Source organism: Thalassophryne amazonica, chromosome 11 (assembly GCF_902500255.1).
Source record: "Thalassophryne amazonica chromosome 11, fThaAma1.1, whole genome shotgun sequence".
Classification (NCBI taxonomy): domain Eukaryota; kingdom Metazoa; phylum Chordata; class Actinopteri; order Batrachoidiformes; family Batrachoididae; genus Thalassophryne; species Thalassophryne amazonica.
The window spans coordinates 282,068-303,758 of NC_047113.1; the positions used below are offsets into that span (position 1 = coordinate 282,068).

The 21,691-nt window shown below is 43.8% G+C and overlaps 1 protein-coding gene and 1 long non-coding RNA gene across 2 annotated transcripts in view; one reads left to right on the forward strand and one right to left on the reverse strand.

The window, feature by feature from the left end:
• The first annotated feature begins 1,842 nt into the window (after positions 1 to 1,842).
• LOC117520230 lies at positions 1,843 to 10,685 on the forward strand. Its single transcript, XR_004563577.1, has 3 exons — positions 1,843 to 1,853; positions 7,640 to 7,644; positions 10,532 to 10,685. It is a non-coding gene; the product is annotated as an uncharacterized LOC117520230 (long non-coding RNA).
• A 1,207-nt stretch (positions 10,686 to 11,892) lies between these two features.
• The window catches only part of rab33a (RAB33A, member RAS oncogene family), a 68,079-nt gene continuing 58,280 nt past the window's right edge, over positions 11,893 to 21,691 (reverse strand). Inside the window, exons 3-4 of the mRNA XM_034181539.1 lie at positions 12,620 to 12,700; positions 11,893 to 12,533 (exon numbers count right to left, since the gene is read on the reverse strand). Coding sequence (XP_034037430.1) covers positions 12,309 to 12,533; positions 12,620 to 12,700 — 306 coding nt within the window. The 3' untranslated portion in view covers positions 11,893 to 12,308. The remainder of the gene's footprint in view (positions 12,534 to 12,619; positions 12,701 to 21,691) is intronic.

A 21,691-nucleotide genomic window follows, 5' to 3' on the forward strand; every position in this document is an offset into this window, starting at 1 on the left:
ACAAGACCAGGTTTTCCCCAGAAGCTTTGCCAATTATCTATGAAGCCCACCTCATTTTTTGGACACCACTCAGACAGCCAGCAATTCAAGGAGAACATGCGGCTAAACATGTCACTCCCGGTCCGATTGGGGAGGGGCCCAGAGAAAACTACAGAGTCCGACATTGTTTTTGCAAAGTTACACACCGATTCAATGTTAATTTTAGTGACCTCCGATTGGCGTAACCGGGTGTCATTACTGCCGACGTGAATTACAATCTTACCAAATTTACGCTTAGCCTTAGCCAGCAGTTTCAAATTTCCTTCAATGTCGCCTGCTCTGGCCCCCGGAAGACAATTGACTATGGTTGCTGGTGTCGCTAACTTCACATTTCTCAAAACAGAGTCGCCAATAACCAGAGTTTGATCCTCGGCGGGTGTGTCGTCGAGTTGGGAAAAATGGTTAGAAATGTGAACGGGTTGGCGGTGTACATGGGGCTTCTGTTTAGGACTACGCTTCCACCTCACAGTCACCCAGTCGGCCTGCTTTCCCGGCTGCTCGGGATCTGCCAGGGGGTAACTAACGGCGGCTAAGCTACCTTGGTCCGCACCGACTACAGGGGCCTGGCTAGCTGTAGGATTTTCCACGGTGCGGAGCCGAGTCTCCAATTCGCCCAGCCTGGCCTCCAAAGCTACGAATAAGCTACACTTATTACCAGTACCGTTACTGCTAAAGGAGGCCGAGGAATAACTAAACATTTCACACCCAGAGCAGAAAAGTGCGGGAGAGACAGGAGAAGCCGCCATGCTAAACCGGCTAAGAGCTAGTAGCTGCGCTAAGCTAGCGGATTCCTAAAAACACGCAAAGTGAATAATGTGTAAATAATTTAGAGGTGATTCAGCAGAAGGAGTGCTTTAGTTAAGGCACGTGAAGATTACACTGGGAAACAAATCGTAATCTAGATAACTAGATCAATCTAACTGCGCAGATTAAACAGCTAACAGATACAGCAAAACACCGCTGTGCTCCGGAACAAGAAGTGATACAATACCGCAGTGAGAGCCAACCCTTAACCCAACGTCTTATGAATGTTCTATGGACCCTACAGATGCAATATAGACATGATCTGCATGCCAATAAGATCTCTAATGTTTAGTGGTCCAGCAGTGAGGTCTCCCCCTCTAGCTGCCACCTTATCGTGGTGGGGGAGTTTGCCATCCCGGATGATCCTAGGAGCTATGTTGTTGGGGGCTTTGTGCCCCTTGGAGGGTCTCCCAAGGCAAACAGGTCCTAGGTGACGGGTCAGTCTAAGGGCAGTTCAGAACCTCCATGACCAGTAAAAAATGAAGGACCGAGACGTTGCCCGGTATGGCGGAGCCGGGGCCCCACCCTGGAGCCAGGCCTGGGGTTGGGGCTCATGCACGAGCGCCTGGTGGTCAGGCCTTAGCCCATGGGGCCTGGCCGGGCTCAGCCCAAAAGAGCGACGTGGGCCCACCCTCCTGTGGGTTCACCACCTGCAGAGGGGGCCATGGGGGTCGGGTGCAGAGAGGATTGGGTGGCGGTCGAGGTCGGGTGGGTGGGTGGCCCGGCAGCCCGGTACATGCTCACAGCCCCTGGCTGTTGGGACGTGGAATGTCACCTTGCTGGGGGGGGAGGAGCCTGAGCTTGTGCGGGAGGTTGAGAGATACTGACTAGAGATAGTCGGGCTCACCTCCACTCACAGCTTGGGCTCTGGTACCCAACTCCTGGAGAGGGGCTGGATGCTTCATTTTTCTGGCGTTGCCCACAGGGAGAGGCAGAGAGCTGGGGTCGCATTGCTTATTGCTGCCCAGCTCAGTCGCCATGTGTTGGAGTTCACTCCAGTGAATGAGAGGGTTGTATCCCTACGCATTTGGGTCAGGGACAGGTCTCTCACCGTTGTCTCGGCCTACGGGCCGAGCGGCAGTGCAGAGTACCTGACCTTCTTGGAGTCCCTGGGAGGGGTACTAGATAGCGCTCCAACTGGGGACTTCATTGTTCTCCTGGGGGATTTCAACGCCCACGTGGGCAGCAACAGTGAGACCTGGAGGGGGGTGATCGGGAAGCATGGCCACAGTTTGTCCATCACGAACACCATGTTCGAGCACAAGGGTGTCCATAAGTGCACATAGCACCAGGACACCCTGAGCCGGAGGTTGATGATCAACTTTGTAGTCGTATCATCTGACATTCGGCCACGTGTCTCAGACACTCGAGTGAAGAGAGGGGCAGAGCTGTCGACCGATCACCACCTGGTGGTGAGTTGGATCCGCTGGGAGGGGAGGAAGCCGGTAAGACCTGGTAGGCCCAAACGTATCGTGAGGGTCTGCCAGGAACGACTGGCGGAACCCTCTGTCAGTGAGGTTTTCAACTCCCACCTCCGGGAGAGCTTCTCCCAGATCCCAGGGGAGGTTGGAGACATGGAGTCCGAGTGGACCATGTTCTCCACCTCCATTGTTGATGCGGCTGCTCGTAGCTGTGGTTGCAAGGTCTCTGGTGCCTGTTGCGGTGTCAATCCCCGAACCGGGTGGTGGACGCCGGAAGTAAGGGATGCCGTCAAGCTGAAGAAGGAGTCCTACTTATCTTTGTTGGTAGGTGGGACCCCGGAGGCAGCTGACAGGTACCGGCAGGCCATGCATGCCGCAGCCCGTACGGTTGCAGAGGCAAAAACTCGGGTCTGGGAGGAGTTCGGGGAGGCCATGGAGGAGGACTATCGGTCGGCCTCGAGGAGATTCTGGCAAACCGGCCAACGCCTCAGGAGGCGGAAGCAGCTGTCCACCAGCACTGTTTACGGTGTGGGTGGGGAGCTGTTGACCCTGACTGGGGATGTTGTCGGGCGGTGGAAGGAATACTTCGAGGATCTCCTCAATCTCATCGTCACGTCTTCCGAAGAGGAAGCAGAGACTGGGGACTCAGAGTCGGACTCATCCATTACCCAGGCCGAAGTCACCGAGGTGGTTAGAAAGCTCCTCAGTGGCAAGGCTCCTGGGGAGGATGAAATCCGTTCTGAGTACCTTAAGTCTCTGGATGTTGTGGGACTGTCTTGGCTGACATGCCTCTGCAACATCGCGTGGCGATCGGGGACAGTGCCTCTGGATTGGCAGACCAGGGTCGTGGTCCCTCTGTTTAAGAGGGGGACCGGAGGATGTGTTCCAACTATAGGGGGATCACACTCCTCAGCCTCCCCGGTAAGGTCTATTCCAGAGTACTGGAGAGGAGAATTCGACCGGTGGTTGAACCTCAGATTCAGGAGGAGCAGTGTGGTTTTCGTCCTGGTCGCGACACACTGGACCAGCTCTACACGCTCCATCGGGTGCTCGAGGGTTCATGGGAGTTCGCCCAACCAGTCCACATGTTTTGTGGATCTGGAGAAGGCGTTCGACCGTGTCCCTCAGGGCACCCTGTGGGGGGTGCTCCGGGAGTACGGGGTCCGGGGTCCTTTGCTAAGGGCTATCCGGTCCCTGTACGACCGCAGCAGGAGCTTGGTTCACATTGCCGGTAGTAAGTCAAACCTGTTTCCAGTGCACGTTGGCCTCCGCCAGGGCTGCCCTTTGTCACCGGTTCTGCACATTATTTTTATGGACAGAATTTCTAGGTGTAGCCAGGGTGTAGAGGGGGTCTGGTTTGGGAACCACAGAATCTCGTCTCTGCTGTTTGCGGATGATGTGATTCTGTTGGCTTCGTCAAATCAGGACCTTCAGCGTGCACTGGGGCAGTTTGCAGCCAAGTGTGAAGCGTCCGGGATGAAAATCAGCACCTCCAAATCCGAGGCCATGGTTCTCGACCGGAAAAAGGTGCTTTTCCCTCTTCAGGTCGGTGGCGGGTCCTTGCCTCAAGTGGAGGAGTTTAAGTATCTCAGGGTCTTGTTCACGAGTGAGGGACGGATGGAGCGTGAGATCGATAGACGGATCGGTGCAGCATCTGCAGTGATGCGGTCACTTTATCGGACCGTCGTGGTGAAGAGAGAGCTGAGTAGAAGGGCAAAGCTCTCGATTTACTGATTGATCTGCATTCCGATCCTCACCTATGGTCATGAGATTTGGCTCATGACCAAAAGAACGGGATCGCGAGTACAAGCGGCTGAGTTTCCTCCGCAGGGTGGCTGATCGCTCCCTTAGAGATAGGGTGAGGAGCTCAGTCACTCGGGAGGAGCTCGGAGTCGAGCCGCTGCTACTCCACGTCGAAAGGAGTCAGTTGTGGTGGCTCGGGCATCTTTTCCGGATGCCCCCTGGACGCCTCGCTGGAGAGGTGTTCCGGGCACATCCCATTGGGAGGAGGCCCCAGGGAAGACCCAGGACACGCTGGAGGGACTACATCTCTCGGCTGGCTTGGGAACACCTTGGGGTTCCCCTGGAGGAGCTGGGGGAGGTGTGTGTGGATCGGGTGGTCTGGGCAGCTTTGCTTGAGCTGCTGCCCCCGCGACCCGACTCCAGATAAAGCAGAAGAAAATGGATGGATGGATGGATGTTTAGTGGGTAAAACTAAGAGTGATGTGCACAGTGTTTTACCTCATGCATAATCCATTTGGCAGACATCTTAATGTGAAGTGGACTGTATCTCTGTTCACAAAACAATGAATATGGCTTTCTTGAGTTTCATGTACCATGTGTCATGCATGGTTTGGACATGCCCACACTCTCTCTTTTAAATGTACATCAGATATAAAAGTCCACTTACACATCCTGGCTCCGGCAATACAGATAAATAAAAACAAAATCTGTCCAGTTTCAGTTCTGTCGTCTCATTATCAGAGATGGTTCAGAGGATCGGGAGATAAAAGACCTTTACCTGGATCGCTCAGCAATTATTAATTTGCTCTTCTGTCTGTCAAGGCCAACAATCCAATAAGTGAGTGTGAGCAGTTCTAAGTTCTAGTTTCAGCTGTGCATACATGAGGATAAGATGAAGAAGAGGCGGTGACTGATGTGTACATAATGCTGAGTCGTACTCTGGGGTTTTTACATGTTTTTATTACTTACAACATGAAATCTATCATTCAGGCTTTAAAAATTATACTATTTCATATCAATGTGAAAACAAACCTCTACAACATCATCTTAATTAAAACTCAGTAACAGTGTGTAAGCATTCAGTTCTTTTAATATCACACAACTAAATCACCAACTTTAGAGCTAGTGGGTTTGTCCAACACATGATGGGCCACCGTTTTGGCAAAGCCAAGGCCACAGAGATGTAAAAACACAACACACAACTCTTTATTTAATTTAAAAAAAAAGGGTGGGGGGGAGAATTGAAAACCACAAATCTGGAGATACTACAAGAAAATTACAAAGCCACTGGACATCCCTTTGTGTTAAGTAAGTTGAGAAAAAGAACCTTGTGCAGCGGTAAACCTGCTTAGAGCAGGCTGTCCTTCAAAATTTGATGACTGTGAACAAAGGAGACTGGTGAGGGAAGCCACCAAAACACTCATCATTACTCCGAAGTCGTTACACGCTTCAGTGGTTGTAATTCAAGAGACTAGAGATAAGAGAATAGCTTGTTGCTTCACCAGTCACAACTTTATGGTAGAATGGCACAGACAAAGACATTGCTTCAAAAGGACATCTGGGAGCATGCCAGATAGATAATTGGTCCAGTTCCACTTCTCTAAAATAACCATCTATCTGCTACAACCAGGTGAAACGTGGGTGTCCCTTTGGCCTTCTCCAGCCGCTGGGATCCTCAACACTCACGCCCCTGAATGCTTGGTCACACACACAAAAACAAGTCACATGGCCAAAATGTTGAAGCTGAGGCTCCCTCACAATGCAAGTGCTACTCCTCATCTTAGTCTCCATAAGTAACTGCTCTTTTGACAGAAAGTCATTCCAGCAATACCCAAAGATCCTTCAAAGGGATTTAGCATCAAAGATAGACAGTCATTGCCTTCGGTTACTGGATACTGCATCCAAGTCTCACAACCATGCAGTCAGACAAGAAGCACCAGGACCATAAAGACTTGGACCATCATTTTCCTGTAAAGATATCGGCATCGCCAAACGCCTCTGTTCAGCGATCTCATGACTCCATAAGCTCTTACCAGATGTCTCTCTGTATCAAAGGCTGAGGACCCAGAGACAGGTATGTCACTGCTGAGATAAGTGAATGTCTCTACAAGTTCAGGACTTTCGCCACATACAGATACACTTTTGATGGCTGAGTCCAGAAAGTCATTAAAAGCCTGGATCTTTGTCTTGATACAGGACAATCACAAACCCAGAGACTGATTCCTGACTTAGCTTCTCAAATGTTGCAATCAGGGTCTCCAGTAGGAGTCAGTAAACCTTTCCTTGCCAACAAAAGTGCCAAAGCTGCTGGTTTCTACCCTACTCAACCCTACTCAACACCCAGTCCATGCAAGCCAGAACACACACCAGATGAACACTAGGTTTAACTAGCAAAAACTCAACGTAAAGCACTCAAAATGTCTGCGTATAGGCTGGCTATGATGTCCATTAACTTCTTGGGAGGCCAAGAATTCTTAGGATGTCCCAGAGAACAGTCCAATTCACTGAATCAAAAATCAACACTGTTGGGAAAAGAAAGAAAGAAAAAAAACAAAAAACAGAGAGACAAGAACTATAGTCTTAAGTGCGGGGATGGTTCTTTACTGCAGGACTGGCCTCGTGTACAAAGCGTGCATATGCACAAAAACATAGCATATGTTCCACGCCAAATTCAGATGTATCAAAAGTGAAATGACTGTGGAAATGTACGGTGCGTCACGCAAAAATCCTGACTGGCGTACGTACTACAGCTATTGTTCCACTGCCGACACGTAGAGGTGATGCTGGGAACCATTAACAGCGTGAAAACAATTAGTCATCACAGTGATGTGCACATCAGAGACACACTGATGAACAGTTACCACACCCACGTGTTTGCAGTTAAATGGATGGATATGAAGGCATGCACAAAGTGATGCGTAAAATAGCGCTAACAGTGGCTACGTTAGCATCAGAGGACCTTGCAAATGGTGCAATCTGATGTAAGCGTGTATTCAGGTAACACAAGGATTTACTTGCAAGTAACAATAATTGGCTCATAAACCAATTTTGATTACCAAGACCACTGATACTGGAGTTGCACGCAGAACTGCGGCCATCCCAGAGCACAATACAGCGAGGAGCCAGTTGGTTGTCTGTGCCCACACAGGTGCTGACCATGCTGGCCTTCCTGGAAACAGGGGCATTCCAGGGGGAGCTGGCTGATCAGTAAGGGGTGTGCCAGTTAACCTTGAGTCGAGCCATGCCAGCTGTGTGGAACGAAATCTTCTGAATGCCATCCAGGTACATCACATTCTAACATTAAAGTGACATTTGCAGCAAAAGCCAGTTTCCCTCATGTAATCAGAGCTATTGACTGCACACATGTTCACATCATATGTGATGCGCAAATGTGCATCAGGCTAGTGGCCGGCCCGGTGCACGATGGCAGCTGCCTGCTGTGTAAATAGTGTATTTGTGTAATTGATCTGAACATAAACCAACGCGGCCACATTTTGGCATGTGCACATTCAAATATGTTTATTATTATTATTACTCTTTTTTTTATTTTTTGCTTGATGGTGAGCTGCAGAGCTTCTGTGTTCAGTATTTGTCAATACATGCGTTTGTAAGCTGTGATGTCACACCGTCAGCAGAGGTGCATCTCACCTTTTTAACGTGTGTGCACTGTTCTGCATGTCGGCCTCATACACAGACTCTCCGTAGCTGCTAGGAACATTTTCCCAGTTTCATGATTAATCCGTTTAACAGCATAATGAATAAACTATCCCTGCATGTCTCCACATAATTTCCAGTCATCTATAGTATAATTTCTTTTCTGTGTTCATGTTGTCTGATTTGACCGTGGGGAATCTCTGCTCAAAGGGCCTATTTACATGAAATGGCATATTTACAAGGGGTGTGGCCAGGGAGGAGTTTGGTTCCACGCTCAATAAGACATTCGGTGGGATGTACAAACAGAACATGTGCGCATCCATACCGACACATGCTTTGATACATCTGAACATATTTGTGTTTACGCCAGTTTCTGGGTTTTGATGTACAACCCCAGTTCCAATGAAGTTGGGACGTTGTGTAAAATGTAAATAAAAACAGAATCCAATGATTTGCAAATCCTCTTCAACCTATATTCAATTGAATACACCAAAAAGACAAGATATTTAATGTTCAAAACTTTGTTTTTGTGAAAATATTTGCTCATTTTGAAATGGATGCCTGCAACACGTTTCAAAAAAGTTGGGACGGGGCAACAAAAGACCGGGAAATCAATCAATCAATCAATCAATTTTTTTATATAGCGCCAAATCACAACAAACAGTTGCCCCAAGGCACTTTATATTGTAAGGCAAGGCCATACAATAATTATGTAAAACCCCAACGGTCAAAACAACCCCCTGTGAGCAAGCACTTGGCTACAGTGGGAAGGAAAAACTCCCTTTTAACAGGAAGAAACCTCCAGCAGAACCAGGCTCAGGGAGGGGCAGTCTTCTGCTGGGACTGGTTGGGGCTGAGGGAGAGAACCAGGAAAAAGACATGCTGTGGAGGGGAGCAGAGATCGATCACTAATGATTAAATGCAGAGTGGTGCATACAGAGCAAAAAGAGAAAGAAACAGTGCATCATGGGAACCCCCCAGCAGTCTACGTCTATAGCAGCATAACTAAGGGATGGTTCAGGGTCACCTGATCCAGCCCTAACTATAAGCTTTAGCAAAAAGGAAAGTTTTAAGCCTAATCTTAAAAGTAGAGAGGGTGTCTGTCTCCCTGATCTGAATTGGGAGCTGGTTCCACAGGAGAGGAGCCTGAAAGTTGATGAATGCTCAAAGAACACCTAATTGGAAACAGGTGAGTGTCATGATTGGGTATAAAAGGACCATCCCCAAAAGGCTCAGCTGTTCACAAGCAAAGATGGGGTGAGGATCACCACTTTGTGAACTGCATGAAAAAATAGTCCAACAGTTTAAGAACAATGTTTCTCAATGTTCAATTACAAGGAATTTAGGGATTCCATCATCTACAGTCCATAATATGATCAGAAGATTCAGAGAATCTGGAGATCTTTCTACACGTAAGTGGCAAGATCGAAAAGCAACACTGAATGCCCGTGACCTTCGATCCCTCAGGTGGCACTGCATTAAAAACTGACATGATTGTGTAAAGGATCTTACTGCATTGTTGTCAGTTAACACAGTTCATCACTACATCTACAAGTGCAAGTTAAAACTCTACCATGCAAAGCAAAAGCCAGACATCAACAACATCCAGAAATGCTGCCGCCTTCTCTGGGCCCGAGCTCATTTGAACTGGACAGACGCAAGGAATTTAGGGATTCCATCATCTACATCATCAACATCTATTTTCTACACGTAAGCGGCAAGGCTGAAAACCAATACTGAATGGCCATGAACAATGAATGCCAAACATCAACAACATCCAGAAACGCAGCTGCTTTTTCTGGGCCCGAGCTCATTTGAACTGGACAGATGCAAAGTGGAAAAGTGTGCTGTGGTCTGATGAGTCCACATTTCAAATTGTTTTTGGAAATCATGGACGTTGTGTCCTCTGGACAAAAGAGGAAAAAGACCATCCAGATTGTTACCAGTGCAAAGTTCAAAAGCCAGCATCTGTGATGGTATGGGGGTGCAACTACTGGGCAACTTACACATCTGTGATGGCACCATCAATGCTGAAAGGTACATCCAGGTTTTGGAGCAACACATGCTGCCATCCAAGCAACGTCTTTTTCAGGGACGTCCCTGCTTATTTCAGCAAGACAATGCCAAACCACATTCTGCACGTGTTACAACAGCATGGCTTCATAGTAAAAGAGTACGGGTACTAGACTGGCCTGCCTGCAGTCCAGACCTGTCACCCATTGAAAATGTGTGGCACATTATGAAGCGCAAAATACAACAACGGAGACTCCGGACTGTTGAACAACTGAAGTCATACATCAAGCAAGAATGGGAAAGAATTCCACCTACAAAGCTTCAACAATTAGTGTCCTCAGTTCCCAAACGCTTATTGAGTGTTGTTAGAAGGAAAGGTGATGTAACACAGTGGTAAACATACCACTGTCCCAGCTTTTTAGAAACATGTTGCAGGCATCCATTTCAAAATGAGCACAAAAACAACAAAGTTTATCAGTTTGAACATTAAATATTTTGTCTTTGTGGTGTATTCAATTGAATATAGGTTGAAGAGGATTTGAAAATCATTGGATTCTGTTTTTATTTACAATTTACACAACGTCCCAGCTTCATTGGAATTGGGGCTGTGCACGATTTTTTAGTTGGAAATCCACACAAGTCTTTGTTCATGAGGCCCCTGCGAAGCTTGTTAGAACACAGTATGTTATGTAATCCATTATTTTTGTATTTAATTTATATCATGTTAGAGATTTTTCCCACACTACAAGGTTAAAGATAATTTCTTCAATTACTGTATGAAGTCTGAGTCTTCCTTTCATTTGATTTGATGCCATTTCACAAACATGTAAAATGCATTTTACAGGCACTGTATGTAGGATCTCTGCCTCAAAATCAATATATGCCACACTAGATGAGAAAACAAATGTTCTGTTTGCGGGAAAACTCACAGGCAAGGTCTTCCTGTAGGTCCTCTCATCACAGATGTACTATGTGAGTGTGTTAAGGCGATGCCACAAAAGTAGAATTTTGAATAAATCCCTTCTACACTGTTGAACAGGAAACATAAGTATGTGCGTCAATTGCACATGATCAGAATGTGTCTGAATAACATAATTTTCTTATGTAGCTTGTTATAGGTATGTTAGTTCTGTTGTTGCAAAAGCTTCAATGTCTGCAAAAAGCTGCAGCGAGTCAGTGGTATGTGTCATGTCCTTAAATGGAATGTCCACATCACTAATAAGAAAACAGTGTTCCAAAGACAGGATGTGATGAGCTAAGCTATTTTTTCTCAGAACTTCAAATATAAGTTACCTTTCTCATAACAGGAAGTCTTAAAAGTGTATGTGTACTCCACCAAGGGAGATGTCTGGAATCTGCTGCAGCGGGGTGATGAGTGCTCAATAACTCGGTATTCAGTGCCTGTATTTTTATCAGTATATGTTTTCAATAAATTTTCTTGATTGATAAACAACATGGCAGTCATCCATGACTAACGAACATGACAATCTAAATTAGAAACAATAACAATAATGTTATTTGGTCATATTCTGATCATGAGCAACCGATAGACATATTTAAATCGTAAATCCAACAGACTTTTTTTTTTCCAGTGTTGGACTCCATCTATTTTTTTTTTTTTTTTTTTTTTTTTTTTGCATTTCTTAAGGTTTATCATGTGTAAGCAATATCACAGTGTTACTATGTTTGTTATTGTCATAAATAACAGCTTCAGCTTAATAATACAAAGGCATTATCATCACTGAAAACATTTGATACTTCAACTGAAGAGGATAGTGTATGCCAAGTTCTCCTGGAGACTGCCAACAAGACTTCCCTGGTTTGTCCTGAGCCAAGTAAGGGTGGCCCCCATGTGGCTGGGGGTGCACTGAGTTCCAAAAAGAATGAAAAAAAGACTTTTCTCTACTTTTGACGAGTGTTGTTCCTGTTCATGCGGAAATCAGGCAAGATTCACAAAGTTGTAGCTCCAGTTGTTACTGCACGAATTGGTGCCAAACTCAGTCAGGTGGAATAGCAGGTGTAGACATTAAGATGAGAAACACTGCATTCAGATGGGAAAGTCATTCATTCAAATAAGAATGACTGAGTAAAATAAAAGTGTAATTTAAAAGTTCTACTATTTTTGCATTAGAAATTCAACATTAATATAACCACAGTCAATGCGTGATGCTAAATGGCTCATTTATGGGCAATATTTTTAAATGTTTAAAACTCAGGAGTGCCAACAATGCTGACCAGTACTGTGTGTGCTCGGACACCAAAGGAATAGTTACGCATGTTTGGTCTGTGTTTGATTAACTACAATTGGTGGATGATGCTGTACAAGGCAACACTGTCTCGGTAGGAAACTTTAAATATATTGTATATGTTCCCTCTGCCCTTCACTTTCTCCTGTTGATACTGTCACCAAACAGTCTCTGTCTTTATCCTCAAACAAGAATCCATTCTTGATTTTTCAGTCACTTTTTCCTGTCATCTCCTCCTATTCTTTAAACTTTGCTGCTTTCAATGTCAATTGCATCCTATTTCCCTTACTCTTTACCTTTATGATTTTGACCTTACACTTTTTTTTGCATCTGGCTTTTCATCTACAGTTACTCTTCTTCCTTTCATTCCTTCTGTTCCACGTCTTCCTCAGCATGGGCAGTTACTCCTTGTTTCAGTCACTTGTGTCAGTCTCACTCTTCCATCCTCTCTCTCCACATCCCTGTAGAGCAGAGATTTCTGGGCCTTCAGCCGGCAAGCCAGAGACATGAAGATTGAGTCAATGTTCTGACTCTCCCGCGGGTCTTTAGCTGATGTCTCAAACAGCAGCATGTTGTGGGCATCAGCAAACTTCAACGCCATGTTGGAGGGTACCTGGAGAAGCACCAGTGTTTAAATTAAAGTTAGCACAGTTAAGTATTGTCTGTGTTATTAAAGTTCATCTTTAAAAGGTCACTGACCTGTATTTGGTCTACAAGGTCGCATTTGTTTCCCAATAGCACTCGAGGTACTGATGCTGACACGCGATGGCCATTACACTCCTGAAACAAGGCAGAATATAAATTATATTAACCACAATACATCATTCTACTACTCATTACTATAATTGTTTTGTACTTGTGTGTCAAGTTGTTTTACTATCCATCTACCAAGATATGCCAAAAACATAAAACACCACAGTGCACTTGGCGAGCCATTCAGAGCAGTTTCTGTGATACAGTAGATGTGGCAATGCAAGGCACCACATATGCTCCCAGACCTGACCTGACAAAACCTTGAGAGCAGAACAATACCTTCTCTGATCTAATAATTACCAATCATTATTAGCTCTTGCAAATTCCACATTGCTGTCAGAATTTCAGAATTTTTAACTCCATCAGATCTTTGTAATACCATCAAGCATGTATGATAAAGAGACAGAGAAAAGCTATGCTGCAGTATTTGAAGAAACATATTAAAGGAAATTGGCTTGTTATTGGCTTGGAGATTGGCTTGTTATTCTTATTTGCTCTTGCTGGACTCTACTGGTGGTTGGCTCTCACTGCGGTATTGTATCACTTCCTGTTCCAGAGCACAGCGGTGTTTTGCTGTATCTATTAGCTGTTTAATCTGCGCAGTTAGATTGATCTAGTTAACTAGATAACGATTTGTTTCACAGTGTAATCTTCACGTGCCTTAACTAAAGCACTCCCTCTGCTGAATCACCTCTAAATTATTTACACATTATTCACTTTGTGTGTTTTTAGGAATCCGCTAGCTTAGCGCAGCTACTAGCTCTTAGCCGGTTTAGCATGGCGGCTTCTCCTGTCTCTCCCGCACTTTTCTGCTCTGGGTGTGAAATGTTTAGTTATTCCTCGGCCTCCTTTAGCAGTAATGGTACTTGTAATAAGTGTAGCTTATTCATAGCTTTGGAGGCCAGGCTGGGCGAATTGGAGACTCGGCTCCGCACCGTGGAAAATTCTACAGCTAGCCAGGCCCCTGTAGTCGGTGCGGACCAAGGTAGCTTAGCCGCCGTTCGTTTCCCTCTGGCAGATCCCGAGCAGCCGGGAAAGCAGGCCGACTGGGTGACTGTGAGGAGGAAGCGTAGTCCTAAACAGAAGCCCCATGTACACCGCCAACCCGTTCATATTTCTAACCGTTTTTCCCTACTCGACGACACACCCGCCAAGGATCAAACTCTGGTTATTGGCGACTCTGTTTTGAGAAATGTGAAGTTAGCGACACCAGCAACCATAGTCAACTGTCTTCCGGGGGCCAGAGCAGGCAACATTGAAGGAAATTTGAAACTGCTGGCTAAGGCTGAGCATAAATTTGGTAAGATTGTAATTCACGTCAGCAGTAATGACACCCGGTTACGCTAATCGGAGGTCACTAAAATTAACAATAAATCGGTGTGTAACTTTGCAAAAACAATGTCGGACTCTGTAGTTTTCTCTGGGCCCCTCCCCAATCAGACCGGGAGTGACATGTTTAGCCGCATGTTCTCCTTGAATTGCTGGCTGTCTGAGTGGTGTCCAAAAAATGAGGTGGGCTTCATAGATAATTGGCAAAGCTTCTGGGGAAAACCTGGTCTTGTTAGGAGAGACGGCATCCATCCCACTTTGGATGGAGCAGCTCTCATTTCTAGAAATCTGGCTAATTTTCTTAAATCCTCCAAACCGTGACTATCCAGGGTTGGGACCAGGAAGCAGAGTTGTAGTCTTACACACCTCTCTGCAGCTTCTCTCCCCCTGCCATCCCCTCATTACCCCATCCCCGTAGAGACGGTGCCTGCTCCCAGACTACCAATAACCAGCAAAAATCTATTTAAGCATAAAAATTCAAAAAGAAAAAATAATATAGCACCTTCAACTGCACCACAGACTAAAACAGTTAAATGTGGTCTATTAAACATTAGGTCTCTCTCTTCTAAGTCCCTGTTGGTAAATGATATAATAATTGATCAACATATTGATTTATTCTGCCTAACAGAAACCTGGTTACAGCAGGATGAATATGTTAGTTTAAATGAGTCAACACCCCCGAGTCACACTAACTGTCAGAATGCTCGTAGCACGGGCCGGGGCGGTGGATTAGCAGCAATCTTCCATTCCAGCTTATTAATTAATCAAAAACCCAGACAGAGCTTTAATTCATTTGAAAGCTTGTCTCTTAGTCTTGTCCATCCAAATTGGAAGTCCCAAAAACCAGTTTTATTTGTTATTATCTATCGTCCACCTGGTCGTTACTGTGAGTTTCTCTGTGAATTTTCAGACCTTTTGTCTGACTTAGTGCTTAGCTCAGATAAGATAATTATAGTGGGCGATTTTAACATCCACACAGATGCTGAGAATGACAGCCTCAACACTGCATTTAATCTATTATTAGACTCTATTGGCTTTGCTCAAAAAGTAAATGAGTCCACCCACCACTTTAATCATATCTTAGATCTTGTTCTGACTTATGGTATGGAAATAGAAGACTTAACAGTATTCCCTGAAAACTCCCTTCTGTCTGATCATTTTTTAATAACATTTACATTTACTCTGATGGACTACCCAGCAGTAGGGAATAAGTTTCATTACACTAGAAGTCTTTCAGAAAGCGCTGTAACTAGGTTTAAGGATATGATTCCTTCTTTATGTTCTCTAATGCCATATAACAACACAGTGCAGAGTAGCTACCTAAACTCTGTAAGGGAGATAGAGTATCTCGTCAATAGTTTTACATCCTCATTGAAGACAACTTTGGATGCTGTAGCTCCTCTGAAAAAGAGAGCTTTAAATCAGAAGTGTCTGACTCCATGGTATAACTCTCAAACTCGTAGCTTAAAGCAGATAACCCGTAAGTTGGAGAGGAAATGGCGTCTCACTAATTTAGAAGATCTTCACTTAGCCTGGAAAAAGAGTCTGTTGCTCTATAAAAAAGCCCTCCGTAAAGCTAGGACATCTTTCTACTCATCACTAATTGAAGAAAATAAGAACAACCCCAGGTTTCTTTTCAGCACTGTAGCCAGGCTGACAAAGAGTCAGAGCTCTATTGAGCTGAGTATTCCATTATCTTCAACTAGTAATGAGTTCATGACTTTCTTTGCTAACAAAATTTTAACTATTAGAGAAAAAATTACTCATAACCATCCCAAAGACGTATCGTTATCTTTGGCTGCTTTCAGTGATGCCGGTATTTGGTTAGACTCTTTCTCTCAGATTGTTCTGTCTGAGTTATTTTCATTAGTTACTTCATCCAAACCATCAACATGTTTATTAGACCCCATTCCTACCAGGCTGCTCAAGGAAGCCCTACCATTATTTAATGCTTCGATCTTAAATATGATCAATCTATCTTTGTTAGTTGGCTATGTACCACAGGCTTTTAAGGTGGCAGTAATTAAACCATTACTTAAAAAGCCATCACTTGACCCAGCTATCTTAGCTAATTATAGGCCAATCTCCAACCTTCCTTTTCTCTCAAAAATTCTTGAAAGGGTAGTTGTAAAACAGCTAACTGATCATCTGCAGAGGAATGGTCTATTTGAAGAGTTTCAGTCAGGTTTTAGAATTCATCATAGTACAGAAACAGCATTAGTGAAGGTTACAAATGATCTTCTTATGGCCTCGGACAGTGGACTCATCTCTGTGCTTGTTCTGTTAGACCTCAGTGCTGCTTTTGATACTGTTGACCATAAAATTTTATTACAGAGATTAGAGCATGCCATAGGTATTAAAGGCACTGCGCTGCGGTGGTTTGAATCATATTTGTCTAATAGATTACAATTTGTTCATGTAAATGGGGAATCTTCTTCACAGACTAAAGTTAATTATGGAGTTCCACAAGGTTCTGTGCTAGGACCAATTTTATTCACTTTATATATGCTTCCCTTAGGCAGTATTATTAGACGGTATTGCTTAAATTTTCATTGTTACGCAGATGATACCCAGCTTTATCTATCCATGAAGCCAGAGGACACACACCAATTAGCTAAACTGCCGGATTGTCTTACAGACATAAAGACATGGATGACCTCTAATTTCCTGCTTTTAAACTCAGATAAAACTGAAGTTATTGTACTTGGCCCCACAAATCTTAGAAACATGGTGTCTAACCAGATCCTTACTCTGGATGGCATTACCCTGACCTCTAGTAATACTGTGAGAAATCTTGGAGTCATTTTTGATCAGGATATGTCATTCAAAGCGCATATTAAACAAATATGTAGGACTGCTTTTTTGCATTTACGCAATATCTCTAAAATCAGAAAGGTCTTGTCTCAGAGTGATGCTGAAAAACTAATTCATGCATTTATTTCCTCTAGGCTGGACTATTGTAATTCATTATTATCAGGTTGTCCTAAAAGTTCCCTAAAAAGCCTTCAGTTAATTCAAAATGCTGCAGCTAGAGTGCTGACGGGGACTAGAAGGAGAGAGCATATCTCACCCATATTGGCCTCTCTTCATTGGCTTCCTGTTAATTCTAGAATAGAATTTAAAATTCTTCTTCTTACTTATAAGGTTTTGAATAATCAGGTCCCATCTTATCTTAGGGACCTCGTAGTACCATATCACCCCAATAGAGCGCTTCGCTCTCAGACTGCAGGCTTACTTGTAGTTCCTAGGGTTTGTAAGAGTAGAATGGGAGGCAGAGCCTTCAGCTTTCAGGCTCCTCTCCTGTGGAACCAGCTCCCAATTCAGATCAGGGAGACAGACACCCTCTCTACTTTTAAGATTAGGCTTAAAACTTTCCTTTTTGCTAAAGCTTATAGTTAGGGCTGGATCAGGTGACCCTGAACCATCCCTTAGTTATGCTGCTATAGACGTAGACTGCTGGGGGGTTCCCATGATGTACTGTTTCTTTCTCTTTTTGCTCTGTATGCACCACTCTGCATTTAATCATTAGTGATCGATCTCTGCTCCCCTCCACAGCATATCTTTTTCCTGGTTCTCTCCCTCAGCCCCAACCAGTCCCAGCAGAAGACTGCCCCTCCCTGAGCCTGGTTCTGCTGGAGGTTTCTTCCTGTTAAAAGGGAGTTTTTCCTTCCCACTGTAGCCAAGTGCTTGCTCACAGGGGGTCGTTTTGACCGTTGGGGTTTTACATCATTATTGTATGGCCTTGCCTTGCAATGTGGGGCGCCTTGGGGCAGCTGTTTGTTGTGATTTGGCGCTATATAAAAAAAAAAAATTGATTGATTGATTGATTGAAGTTATTGTACTTGGCCCCACAAATCTTAGAAACATGGTGTCTAACCAGATCCTTACTCTGGGTGGCATTACCCTGACCTCTAGTAATACTGTGAGAAATCTTGGAGTCATTTTTGATCAGGATATGTCATTCAATGCGCATATTAAACAAATATGTAGGACTGCTTTTTTGCATTTACACAATATCTCTAAAATTAGAAAGGTCTTGTCTCAGAGTGATGCTGAAAAACTAATTCATGCATTTATTTCCTCTAGGCTGGACTATTGTAATTCATTATTATCAGGTTGTCCTAAAAGTTCCCTGAAAAGCCTTCAGTTAATTCAAAATGCTGCAGCTAGAGTACTAACGGGGACTAGAAGGAGAGAGCATATCTCACCCATATTGGCCTCTCTTCATTGGCTTCCTGTTAATTCCAGAATAGAATTTAAAATTCTTCTTCTTACTTATAAGGTTTTGAATAATCAGGTCCCATCTTATCTTAGGGACCTCATAGTACCATATCACCCCAATAGAGCGCTTCGCTCTCAGACTGCAGGCTTACTTGTAGTTCCTAGGGTTTTTAAGAGTAGAATGGGAGACAGCGCCTTCAGCTTTCAGGCTCCTCTCCTGTGGAACCAGCTCCCAATTCAGATCAGGGAGACAGACACCCTCTCTACTTTTAACATTAGGCTTAAAACTTTCCTTTTTGCTGCTTCCTCTTACTTTCCAAGATTTTATTAAACAATCTATTTTGAAACTCCACTGCCATCTCTCCTAGACATTTCCATGCCTCCACTGGAATGTCATCTGGACCAAGTGCCTTTCCACTCTTCATTCTCTTCATAGCTACCCTCACTTCATCCTTACTAATCTCTATGTCTGTCAGATCGCTCACAGAGAGTCAGGATTGGCTCTCACATATGCACAGCTATCACACTCAGCACCGGTTCTGCTCAAGGCTGCATGTTAAGCCCATTGCTCTTCACCCTCTACACCTGTGACTGTACCCCTATCCACACCAGCAACACCTTCATTAAGTATGCAGATGACACCACAGTGGAAGGCTGTATCACTGGAGGAGATGACTCCGCCTACCAGGATCAGATAGAACAGCTGACGGTGTGGTGTAGAGAAAATAACCTGCTCCCAAACACATCCGAGCAAATCATAGACTTCAGGAGAAACAAAACAGACATTGAGCCCATTATCTCTGGGGGGACCTGTGTGGAAAGGATCATGGACTTCCGTTTCCTGGGTGTCCAGATAGATGAGAAACTGATTGGGGACAAGAGCACCACACACTTGGTAAAGAAGGCACAGCAAAGACACCATTTTTTGACAATCGTCAGGAAAAATAACAAACAAGAGATTACTTGTGTGTTTTTACTGCTCTGCTATGGAGATCATTCTCACATACTGCCTCTGTGTGTGGTTTGCCAGCTACATGGTGGCAAACAGGAAAGAGCTCCAGAGGGTTACCAAAATGGCAGAGAAGCTCATTGGGTGCCCTCTACCCACACTGGAGGACTTTCAGGGCTCTTACTGTCTCAGGAGAGCCAACACCATCCTAAAGGACTCATCCCACCCTGGCCACTCTCTGTTTGAGCTGCTGTCATCAGGCAGATGGTACACACAACTCTTGCCATTAAAGCAAGTACAAATAGATTGAAAAACAGTTTCTATGCAACTGCTGTTAGAGTTATGAATGCCACTGGAACCAAATAGCCATGTCACATGCAACACTTGAAATGAGTGCAATATTTGTTTATGTGCAATTTTCACTGCCACTGAAATATCCACAGTTTTGTACATACTTTTCTCTTTTTTATATGTAATCTCTTTTTTGATACTGTCCTTGTTACAGTGACAATAAAGAATCTGTATCTCTTGTACTTCCTGATTTACTCGCTCCACATCATCCAGCCTTTTCTCTCTCATTTTCTTCATTCATTATCTGCTCAAAATATTACCTCCACCTTCTCAACAGACTCTCCTTACTTGTCAGCACATTACCATGTGCATCTTTTACCACACTAACCTGCTGAACATCCTTTCCAGGTGTGTCCTTTTTTTTTTGGCCAATCGGTACAAGTCCTTATCTCCTTCCTTACTATTCAACTTCTTGCACAGCTTGCAATATGCCTTTTCCTTAGCTTTTGCCACTTCTCTTTTTGCCTTACGTCGCATCTCCTTTTACTCCTGTCTACTTTCTTCATCTCTCCGATGATCCCAAAACTTTTTTGCCAACCTCTTTCTCCTTATCATTTCCTGAACATCTTCGTTCCACCACCAAGTCTCCTTGTCTTCCTTCTGCTTCAGATAACCAAAAAATTAACTTTGATAACAGATAATCAGATAACTTTTCTTGGATATAGATAAAACGATAAACCACCCAAAAATGTATCAGAAGTTACAGATAACTGATAAATTCCAGTATTGTCTCCGGTAAACTTACAACTACTAACAAGCTGATTTTGAATTTTAACACCAAAATCACTTTTGGAAGCATCAACAGCAACAACAGACCCAAACAATGAGTCAGCACTTCTGTCTTTGAGCATCCTGCCCCCTGCTGAAGCTTCTGTTTACTACATGGCTTCCAGCACAGAAGCAACTGAGAGGAACCGCAAAGCTCAACTCTCTACTCAATCACAACGCTGCCGTCAGGCGGAGGTCTTGGAAAATAAAGCAGTGCTGAGTTATGGTTTGGTGTATAAATAAAATGAATACTGATAGAATAACTCCATTAATGTCAGTTCTGTCATTTGTGCAAAGTTAAGATATAACATATATCTTTTAATGTTGAATAATGCACTAATTCTGAAATTTTGTAACAAACACAGACAGATGGCATTCTGGGTAAAATCTGCCTCTGCTCACACTGATTGGATGATTCATTTTATGTAAACCAACACCTTAATGTGAGGTGTGTCGTGTGCTGGTGTTTACAGATAAATGTGCTTTTGTAAAATATGCCATTTTTTTTATTTGTAAAAAAGGAATTTTCAAAAAAAAAAAAAAAAAAAGCCAAGTTGTAATTAGATAACCGGTGTCAAAATAAATAGAACACTGCCATTCGCCCTATTGATGTATCCCATAATCCCCTGCACGCCAGAGAGTCGCTGCAGTCAAACAACATATAGAGAATCAACATGATGACAATTGTAAATTAATATTATACTCCAAAAATGTATTTTTTATGCTTTTCATCACATTAATAAGAGACTGCTGCATGATACCCTGAAAACTTGCTAAAACAATTATAACAAATAATCCGTATCTGCTACGTTTAATCTGCGTGGAATTTAATAAACGCAAACTGAATTTCAGACATATTATATATATTAGTCTGGAACAAACAGGACAAACAGTGTTGTAAAGACCAATGATCAAGACGTTAAAGAGCAAACTTCACTTTCCCCCAGAATGACATGATCAGGAAGTGATTGTAGCTCACAGCAGCTCCCGTTGAAAATAACGGAGAGACAGACTGTGATTCTCACGTTTACATAAAATAAACACAATAACAACGTCTATAAATCCAGAGAATATATTCACAAGAGTTTTAGGCACAATATAAAAATAGTTTTATATTGCGATGTTAATGGTGTTGTCCATGTGCAGTGGTTAAAGTGCAGTTTTTGTAAATTAAGTTTGAAAAAAAGCTTCTGTTTACGTTTTGCTTCTGGAAACATGAGTCCGATGTGTGGTTTTTCAATGTACGAGTACAGTGATTGAAAGTATCAGCCCAGCTTCAGTTTGAATACTGCCATGAACACTACTGGACAGTAGATGGCAGTAGAGCCCTTGAAAACTTGCAAACACAAAATTCCAGATAATCTGTGTTGCTACTTGCTACGTTTAAGATGCGTGGAATT